The 10,141-nt window shown below is 62.6% G+C and overlaps 1 protein-coding gene across 5 annotated transcripts in view; it reads right to left on the reverse strand.

The window, feature by feature from the left end:
* BAIAP2 (BAR/IMD domain containing adaptor protein 2) overlaps nt 1-4,292 on the reverse strand; it is a 66,295-nt gene extending 62,003 nt beyond the window's left edge. For all 5 annotated transcript variants that reach the window (XM_044378696.3, XM_026483926.4, XM_026483928.4 and 2 more), the window contains exon 1: nt 4,181-4,292. In XM_044378696.3, the coding sequence (XP_044234631.1) occupies nt 4,181-4,234 (54 nt within the window). In that variant the 5' untranslated portion in view covers nt 4,235-4,292. The remainder of the gene's footprint in view (nt 1-4,180) is intronic.
* Between the last annotated feature and the right edge of the window lie 5,849 nt (nt 4,293-10,141).

Here is a 10,141-nt window from a genome sequence, read left to right on the forward strand (position 1 = left end):
ACCGAGCCAACCTCCAAACACAGGACATGTGTTCAGAGCAAGACCCACAGGGACAGTGCAGGCAAGACACTTGCTCAGAACTCTGGGCCCAAGTGCCTCCAGGCTGCCCTGGTACATTCATCGGCCATACACCAGGCACCCCACGAGCCAGCAAGGGTCCTGTGCCATGGTGCCAACAATCTCTGGGACGACTTGGGTACAAGGAGCTGCCCCAGCCAGACAGCTCAGAGATCAGGGCAACAGAGAAACTGCACTTCACTGCCCTAGCTACTCCAGAAAGGGGGTGGGAGGTGCACCCCTAAAATGCTGCTGAGGGGGGCGGATGGACGCCACGTAGCACACCCAGGAGAAGAGAAGCTCAGACACAGTCGGTCGGTGACAGCAGGCCCTGCTACCTTATCAGAAGATAGGAACCCAACGGGGCACCCCTGAAAGTACCTTTAAAGCAAACAAGCCGCACACGTGTGCATGCACACGTACTCGCGTCCACACTCACACATACACGGCATATACACTCGCATGCACACGTGTTCATCCATGCAAGCACACACACGCATGCGCGTGCACACAAGTGCGCACGGTGCTGTGACTCCTTGCCTCCTTCCCCCAGCAGGCACTAGCTCTGCTCCTCCCAGCAGGCATTTCCGTTGCCAAGGAAGTGCCTCCCAGGGTCCACTGCACTTTCTCCAACCGGGGGCCCACCGAGCTCCATCCACGCCGGACGCCAGGCTTCTGATGACAGCAAACGCTTTGGGGGGACTGCCCAGTCGTGGGTGAGGGGAAAGCGGGTCTCAGGTCAGCGGCACAGAGCTCCCAGAGCTCCCCCAAACTCCCACCTGGAGGAGTGGGTGGGACACAGGGGAGGGTAGCCGGCAGCATCTGGGCAGCCAGGCCACTGTGGGAAAAGCCAGCAGTGGGCTCTCACCTGCCCAGGTCGGCTCCCTCCCGCCAGCGCCAACACCCCCACCCAGCGCAAGCCCTGACCAACGGCACCGGGGTGTCAGGCCTGACCAACTCCCAGCTCCAGGAACCCCACGTCACCCACCACCCATAGGGCAGCCGTGGCACGGCCAGGCCAGCTTCCCCACAGCAGTTATGGGGTGAGGACGACCAGACAGCCTCTAGTTACCAGCCTAGCCCTGTTGACCAAGCCCCAAAGCCACACCACCATAAACCAGCACACCCAAGGCTCTCTGAGGGAGTCATTCTCCTTAGGCGGCCCCCAGCTTCCCACACCCTCGGCACAAGCACTGCTGCTATTCCTGGGGAAGCCGCCAGAGCTGCTGCCCCAAAGGCTCATAGGTCGGCAGAGAGCCCCAGCTTCTCTTGGTAGGTAAGGCCCTGAGAGACACCAACCCGACGGCTGCTCCCCAACCCATCCCCCCAACTGGGGAAGGGAGGTCAGCTACTGTAGAAGCCTCTTTCCGGCACGTAGGGTCACTCAGGGGTCTCTCCCAGGAGGGCTGTGGCTTGGGCTTAATCCTGAGCAGTAGATGCCTGCCCCCGTGCCCCTCTGTCCCTCGCTCCAGGCAACCCCCAGGCTAGGTCTCGGATGCCAGGCTCTGGTCTCTGCACCTCCAGCACCTGAAGCCCCCCCCCCCCACGCTTCTGGGCCCTCCCTAGAAGGCTTCGGTGCGTGTCCCCCTGCCCCACGTCAGAAGGGGAGCTCTCAGGGGACACACGGAAGCCGTTCCGCTTCTCTCTCTGCACCTCTCGTGACGTTCCCCGAGGACGCGGCTCCCACAGGGGCTGGGCCACCAGGAAAGAGGTACAAGTCCGTGTGGCTGATTCTTCCAGGCACGAGTACATTCTATTCTCACAGTTCTAATCAGCAAGGCCAAGGACGAGCGTCCCTGCTGGTCCCTTCTCTGCCAAGGCAAACAGCGCTCAGAACTGCAGCTGGAACGGTGCAGGGCCAAAGCAAACAGCTGGGCTGCTGCGCAGGGGACACCGAGCGGGGCCACGGCCCGACCACGCTTCCGTAAGCCCCCGACCCAGGCGCAGAGGCAGCACGGCCCCCCGGAGAGGACAGAGGACCAGCCAGGTCCACCACCGGCGGCTCCAGCGGTGCCCCGACTGTGCCTCGGTGTGGCCGGTTTCCGCCGGGCCAGGGTGCCCACGCTGCCCCACCCGTGCCACCCCGGCAGCAGAACACTGAGCTCCCCGGGGACGGAACACAAAAGGGTAAGAGAGCGCCGGCACTCGAAGACTTGGCAGTCGGGCCACAGAGCGTCAGAGAGAGCACCGCCTGCAGAGCCCACCTGGCGGCGTTGTAGCGCGGGCGCACTGTGACCAGAAGTGGCTGCGGGGGGGGGGGGGGGGGGGCACGGCCCTGCGGACACCGGACACGAAGGCCTGCCGTGGCCAGCCTTGCAGAGCTCGGGGCTCTTCGCCACACTTCCCCCACGTGAGCTCACGAATCAGCTGCTCCACAGGCACAAAGCACAGGCTCGCCTGTTGAATGTGTACACCCGACACCCTCCAGCCGGGTTCCAGAGGGGTTCACGGTCCTCACACCCAGACCCTACTAGCTTCCCGCTGCCAGCCTGCCAGCAGATCTCACTTCGGTTCTCCAGAGAATTCACAGCTCCACCTCGAAGATGCTCAGCCGTAACCGCACGCCTCACTGCCCAGTTTATAAGACTTTTCGTAAGGACGATCCTGGGGCTCCCCAGAGTGAAGCCACGCCATGCACCCCTCGAGATTCTCACCGCGAAAGTTCCTGTTTAATGGTTTCATGGCAGAAGCAGGGAAAATAGGAAAGAGATCCTCTGGCCAGCACTTCCCTTCCACCCCCTGCAATAATGAGCAAACGGTTATGGAACTAATGACTAATAATTTAATAAACCTCCCTTCCCTAACAGCGTTTGCAGAGCAACACCAGCAGAAACGTATGCCGCGGATTCTCTGTGACACCAAACACAAAACCCCAGAGGCTGTTCCTTTTACGTGCTGACTCCTCATAAGCCTCTGACTCGTGTTTACCGGCAGCTCTAACATGGCTCCAGAGCTGACTTAGTCCAGCCCGACCGGCTCAAAATTCTTCCCGTGATCTAGCTGTAACTTTAAAATCTCAAGTAGAAGCTGTATTAGAGGACAGTCTGCCACCTGAAATCCAGCTGAAAGCAAAGGGGCCCCTCAGGAAGTCTTGCTGCAGCTGTCCAGAGCCTGAGCGAGCTTATGGGGACGGCTTCACAGGCCACTGGCTAAAAAGGCACGGCCATAATTGTTTAATACAATTAGAAACTGTTGCTCCGCCAGTGCCTCGCAATCCCGCTTAGTGGCGGTGAACCAGCAACTACCACGCAAACACCAAGCACCTCAATCTCCCAGCCCACCCATTAACCTTCAGACACGGTTTTGAAATCAAGCACAGCCTTGTAAGAAGCCTGCTGTGGACGCCCAAGGCATGAGTCCCCCTCTTGAGAACACGCCCGCGTGGGGCTGCAGAGGGCCTTGAGCCCCAGGAAGCCTGGGTCTGTTGTCCCTGGGGTGAGGGTGCACACTGACACAATGGATGCTGGAGAGAAACCCAAGCGCCTGTTCATGTGGACAAGGCACAGAATGACCAGGGAGGGGGCCCCGGAGGGGGTCTCCCGCCAGGGCTCTGCAGCCCTCAGATGTGACAGTGTGCAGAGGAGGACGCGAACCCCTCTTCACACACATCAGAAGCAGAGGCAGGCGCGCCAGCCTCCTACACAATTAGTCTACTCCTCCGCGGTTACATAAGATGATGGATTATCTGTCCACCCATCCAACCTGCCCGCGCGCGACCTCCCACCTGGGGCCCTGTCCATGACTGCCCGGGAAGGAGTTGTGCAAAGGGAAAGCCTGTTGACAAGAAAGTGCCCAAGGGCTTGCGTAACCGCGCCTGGAGGGGCCACCACGGGACCCCCACGCCACCCGGGGCGCAGGGCGACGGGCGGCGCGGCACGCGGAACCCCTGGATCCCCGGGGGCCCCCGCCCCGCTCCACTCCTGTCCGAGGGCCCCGTCCCCCGGACGCCGGGGCGGACGCGCAGAGGGGCGCGCGGGGGCAGCGCGGGGCTGTCGGAGCGGGGGCGCCCGCGCCCACCTGTGACCGACTGACTGGCGCCGGGTCTCCGCGGCCGCTCAGAAGACCCCCGAGGCCCCGGGGCCGGCCGGGTCGGCCCCGAGCGCGCGGGCGGCGCGGGACTCACCTTGTAGACATTTTCCGTGAGCCGATGCATCTCCTCTGTGCGCGACAGCGACATGGTGCTGGTCCGGCGGCACCGCGGAGCGGAGCGGGGGCGCGGGCAGCGGCGGCAGCAGCGGGCGGCGGCGGGCGGCGGCGGGCGGCGGCGGCGGGCGGCGCGACGGGCGCGGCAGGAACGAGCAAACAGCGCGCGGAACCGGACCAGAAACGCGGCGCCCCGTCGGCGACCGCTTTTATAACCGTCCAGGCCCCGCCCCCTCAGGCCCCGCCTCCCGCGCTCGGATCACCGCCCCCGGCCGCCCGCCCGCCCCCGCCCGGCCGCACCGCTGCCAGGCAACCGGCAGGCCCCGCCCCCGCACCGCCCTTCCCATTGGTGGGTTCGGGAGACGGGGGAGGGGGTGGAGCCCGCGGGCCGGTTGCAGGCAGCGATTGGCCGGCAGCGCTGTCGATCGCAGGGGAGGAGGTGGAGGCGCTTCGCGGGCCGCGGCCCTGGGAACAGCCTGGGGGCCGGGCGACAGCCGGGCTGGGGGCGGGGCGGCGTGGGCCGGAGGCGCTGGAGGAGGGGAGCGGAAGGTGGGGGAGCGGGGGCGCTGCGGCGAGCGCGCGTGGGGGCGGCTCTTCGCGAGTTGCGAGTCCGGGCGGTCCTCGGGCGCCTCTTCCTGCAGGCGGCGGGGGTAGCGGGCTCGCGCCGGGCGGGGGTGGGTCCCTGGGCGGCCGGCTGCCGGCCGTGCGGGCGCAAGGACGGATGGGGAGAGGCCGGCATGCTGCCCCAGGGTCCGGCTCGGACCCGGAGTTTCGGGAGGTGAGTGCGCGGGCCGGCGGAGTCTCGGGCGGGGCGGAGGATGGGTGGGCGGCCCTTGGGGGGTGGGCCCTGGGGAGGATCCTGAGAGGGGAGGATCCTGGGGGTGGATCCTAAGAGGGGTGGACCCTGCGGAGGATCCTGGGAGGGTGGGCTGTGGGAGGGATGGACCAGGGGTGGGGTTGCGTCCTGGAGGAAGACCCTGGGAGGGGAGGACCCCGGGAGGGGAGGACCCTCGAGGGGAGGACCCTGGGAGGGGTGACTACGCGGGTGGGGTGAGCCCTGGGGAAGATCCTGGAGAGGGGAGTGTCCTGGGGGACGGAGAGGAGAATTTGCCAGGAGGGCGGATGGGGGGTAGGGACAGCACCCTGTGGAGGGTCTGCGGGGGACCCCCAGGGGAGGAGAGGATCCTGCGATGGCAGACGACCCTCTTTGGGGAGGGAGAACCTCCCTTGAGGGATGGAGGGGTCAGACAGAACTGCTGGTTTTGAAGGCCTTTCCTGGGAGGTTCCACAGGAAAGCTGACCAAGCTGGCACACGGGGCTCCCAGTACCATTGCTTTAGAAAAATATTTACATGAATTAGAGTTACATAGAGGGATTATTTGCTTTATGCTGTAAAACAGCAGATCTGAGTGTTTCCGTCTAATGAAGCCTGACACTCTCTGCCAGCCTCCCATCCAGGACAGTCGCTCACGCCCCTCCTCCAGAGCAGCTGCCCAGGGAGACACAGACCCACCGGATGGCTGTGGACAGAGCGGGACCAAGGCAAGTCCTGAAGTCACAGCGCCCCGGACCCAAACGTACCTCGCTCCGCTTGGTAGGAGCGGTGCTGAGAAAGGAAAGCGACGGACGTTCGGGAAGAGGCCGCCTGCCCCACCTGCGAGCCTTCCATCACAGGCAGATCCTTTTTGGTTGAATCTCTTTCCTGATTCCAGCTATGGCTTCCTTTTTTCTTTTATCGCTTGCAGTGTTTTCAGATGGATTCCTGTGTCTATAGATTCTGGGATTCTTTTGGTGGCAAGTGACAGAAAGCCGATTCAGATTTGCTCTAACGACTGGGATACTTATCTGCTTGCGCAGCTGACGTTGGGACTTTTTCCCCTTCTTTCCCATTTCTCCAGGCCAGCTTGGTGCCGGGCACGCTTCCATGCAGCTGACCCCTAGGACTAACATCCGTTGACCTGACTGGGGTCAAGGGCGGAGGTGGGGCTTGTGGGTGGAGGGTAGAGCTGCTGCCTGCCCGAAGGGAAGTGACGTGGTTGGGACCAGAAGAATGACAGGTGGAGGCTGGCGGGAAAACCGGGGAGGGGGGCTCTCGTCACTGTGGGAGGGGAATCAGCCTGGAGAACTTCGAGCTGTCTGCTCCCATCAGTTTCCAGACAGTAGAGGGAGGAGAGGGCTGTCTCCAGAGAAGCATCTGTAGTCCCAAGCACAGCCCTCTAGAAGCTTCCGCTCCTGACTTTCGGCGTCCTGCCCGAGCATGCTCACTGTGGTAGTGGCTGGGGTAGGGGACCCACTGAGAGCCCGGCCTGCCTTCCCTGTGTACTGATGGCCCTGCAGCCCGTGCTGGGGAGGGAGCCCATCGGTCAGCACCTGCCCCCGGTGAAAGTGAAGGAGTGTTGCATCTAGCGTCACCGAGGACACCGGCAGGGCTGATGGCAGGCGCAGAGTGAGATGTGGGCGAGGCCATCGTAGCAAGGTCTGGAGACCTGCACCCTGCCTGGTGGCCTCACTGAGCCACCAGACTCCAGAAAGATCTCCAGCACAGGCGTGTCCGCTCCTTCAGCTGTGAAGGAGTCTTCAGCGGGGCTCTGAGCCCCTGCCTGGGAGACACCAGTGTTCTCTGAGGGGTTTCTTCCTTGCGTGGAAGCCCTTTCAAGTGGTGAAGATGTCTGGGGCGGGGCTAGGGCCAAGGGTAAAGGCCCAGGGCCCGAACAGTGGGCAAGGCGAGATAGTGGGCTAGGTGCTGAGAGAGCAGCCCCAGCGCCAGCCCCCCGGAGTTCAGGGGGTACCCTTTTTCGACAACTTTTTATTTTGGAGGTATTCAGAGCCCTTTATAAAGCCCACCTCGTTCCATCTCCCGTTAACTCAGAGTGTGTGGGGGGCTATGGGATTGAATGCGTTGCCTGGAGGTTGGCGGTCTGTGCATCTGGGAAATCACTAGACTTGGGGTCTGGCCCGCCCCCTCCAAGACCAGCAAGAGGAAGGCGCTGTCACGATGGAGGAGTCTGAGAGGATTAGCAAGAGGGCCAGTGCCAGCCGAGATGGGCAGCACGCCCCAGACCAAGGTGGTGTTTATCCCGCACTCGGGCCAGAGCTGGGGGACAGTTCAGGGGTCCCTGAGAAGGCAGGTATTCTGGCACCCTGTGGCCACCAGCTTCGCTGTCACTTCTGATTGTCGGGCCTCAGCTCTGCGGTCTGCGTGACCGGGGAGGTGCGTAGCCATGTGGACCTCCAGCACCCAGCTCTGAACCAGGGGGTGCACCGGACCTGGGCCCTGATGCGTGCGGGCTGCTGGGCTGCAGTCGGAGGCGAGGACCCGAGCATGAGGGGCTGCCAACGCTGAGCCTGGCTCATCAGACCCCAGCCTGGGCGGCCCAGGAGTAAAGGGCTGGGAGCAGGGAGAATGAAAGTGCGTCTCTTCATCAGCTTATTTTTAGGCGTGTTATATAAGTGGCTTCATCTCAGCGTCACGTAGGGAGGGGGGTCTCAGATTTAATTACAGGATGACAGCCTTTGCTTTTCAAGCAAGCTGTTCTCCTGGCAGGCAGGCACAAGGATTTGTGAATTTTTGCTAAACAGGAGCCCTTTCTGAGGTGGCCGCCCAGCAAAACTTTGAAGGGCTTTCACCTCTGTGTCTCTTTTTGCCTAACCTGGTTTCTGCTGAGCTTGGTCTAAGGGGCGGCCATTCGGCTCAGATCACAGGGACATGTGTGCTTGCTTGGCAAGGGGGCCGTTTCTCTCTCCCTCCGCCTTCCTCCTTCCTCCTTCCTCCCGGCTTTCAGAGAAGGAGCCAGCCAATCCAGACTCCTCCTCCTTTTCTCCTTCCTGGATTAAAGCACTTTTAATCGGTAACTAGAAAGTTCCAGGGCCAGAGGGATGGGCATATCTAGCAGGACCTCACCTTTCCCATCCGACCTGGCCTGCACTGCTGACCCCGTCCACAGCAGATGCACCAGGCGACTGGCCTGGGCCAGGGTTATGGCACAACTGTTCGAATGGTGTCCGGAGGACTGTTTTCTGGGTCCTGGCCAGGCCCATGTTTTCCGTGACCATCCGCAGTATCAGCAAGAAAGCTTGGAGACGCCTTGAGCTGGCGGAGTCCTGCCTCCTACCAGCAGGAAGGTCACCTCAGTGGCCTCAAGCACACCGCGGCTTTGTCCGGCACAAAAGGACAGCCGTGTCCTGCCTCTGGGTGAGGTCTGGTGTCTGCCAGCTGGATGTGCTGTTGAGGGAGTGGATGCAGAGTGGTGGAAGAACTGGTTACCAGGAGCCAGTCACCGGCACAGCCCAGTGGGGCCTGGGCGCTTCCCCGGCCTCTGCGGGCCCCACCCTGGGGGAGGTGGGCAGGGGCACCTGCCGCAGAGTCTCGGGAGATCAGAGGTGCAAACAGCAGGAAAAACCCCGAGAACTGTGCCTGGCATGTGATGAACCTTCAGATGTTTTAGAGATTATCGTCAATACCCTTAGACGGACGTTTCTAGAAAGCACCCAGATGCCGTGTAGAAAAGCACATGAGAAGCTGCCCTTTAAAAAGTGGGGGTTCCTCAAGAAGACTCCCCAGCCCTTACATGTGGGCCGTGCGTGGCCACTGCCTTCCAGGGAGAGCGGGAGAAGAGCTTTGCTGGGAGACGCTGGCCAGCACCCCTCAGCCAGGGAGCCAGCTCACACCACGGTGACCCCATGTGGCCCTGACGTGAGAAGGCCCTTCAGCTCTGTGGCCTTTCGTCCAGAACCTATCACCCAGTGTAACAGCCATAGAAACGTCACACATCCCGATGGAGGGACGGCCCCAGCACCCCGTCTGGCACCCCCAGAACTGCCGGGCCCCCCAAAACCAAGGGACATGAGAGACAGCTCAGCCCAGAGGTGCCTGGGGAGACGAGACAACCGGGGCAGAGAGACAGAGGACAGGAAAACCAAGGAAAGCTGAACAAAGCGTGGACTTCTGTTCACAACAGCCAGGCTGGTTCCTGAGTTGTGACCGGCCCGCACGCGGGCAGGACGGGCCGATGATGGGAAACGCGGGTGGTGTATCTTTGCGATAACTGTGAATGTTCAAAACTGCCTGAAACTAAAAGTTTATCAAAGAGGGGACACCAGCATCTTTGGCGCCAGCCTCTATGCGGCCTGCACCCCCCCAAACCCCACCTCTGTGGGGCCAGCAGGTAGAGCAGTCGGCCGGTCCCGGCAGAGGGTGCCCAGGTCTGTGGATGGCAGCGCGGCTCTGTGCTGGAGGGTGGCCCCATGTGAGGCCGCAGCCTCACAGGGAGGCCAGGGTGGGGCGGCCCAGGCCGATCTGCCGCCCCAGATGAGAGCCGTCTCCCTCCCTGCTCCCCAGCTGTTTCCCTGCATTTGCACTTTTCCCAAAATCTGCTCATCCTTGACCCGAACTCGGTTTAAAGGCTTTCTCCTCTGTAGTAAAAACGTTGGCCCTAGACGGGACAGATTCAGCCTGCGCCTGGAGGGATCTGTGCCCTTACCTTGTCTGTCCCCCAGGGAGCACAGACGTGGGAGCACAGGGCATGCCTGGAAGGGAGGTCTGAGCTGAGCCCTGCCTGGGAAGGGACGCTGTCTCTAAGGCCAGGAGCTGGCTTGGCTGTCCCACACAGAGGAAGACGGAGGACCGCGGGACAGGATCAGGTGTGGCCTCCCGGCCCCTCCTGGCCGATAGTTACTGGGGGCGAAGCGTCAGTTCTCCTAGCCTGGCAGCCTGGAGCATTCCCCCAGCTTCCCTGCTGGCCAGGCTGGCGGGAGGGCCGGAGAGGGTCCTCACAGGTGGAGGAGCCAGGAGGTGCTGGCCGCGTGGCAGGGCTGGGTGGGAGAGGTTCCCCAGCAACCGGCCCCCTTACATAATCCTCGCGCCTCGGCGTGACTCCAGGGGCCGTGGGAGGCGGCGCGGGGGTGAGCGCTGGGGCGCGAAGAGGCTCCGACTTTCTCTCGG

This window comes from Ursus arctos, unplaced genomic scaffold, assembly GCF_023065955.2.
Source record: "Ursus arctos isolate Adak ecotype North America unplaced genomic scaffold, UrsArc2.0 scaffold_24, whole genome shotgun sequence".
NCBI classification, from domain to species: Eukaryota; Metazoa; Chordata; class Mammalia; order Carnivora; family Ursidae; genus Ursus; species Ursus arctos.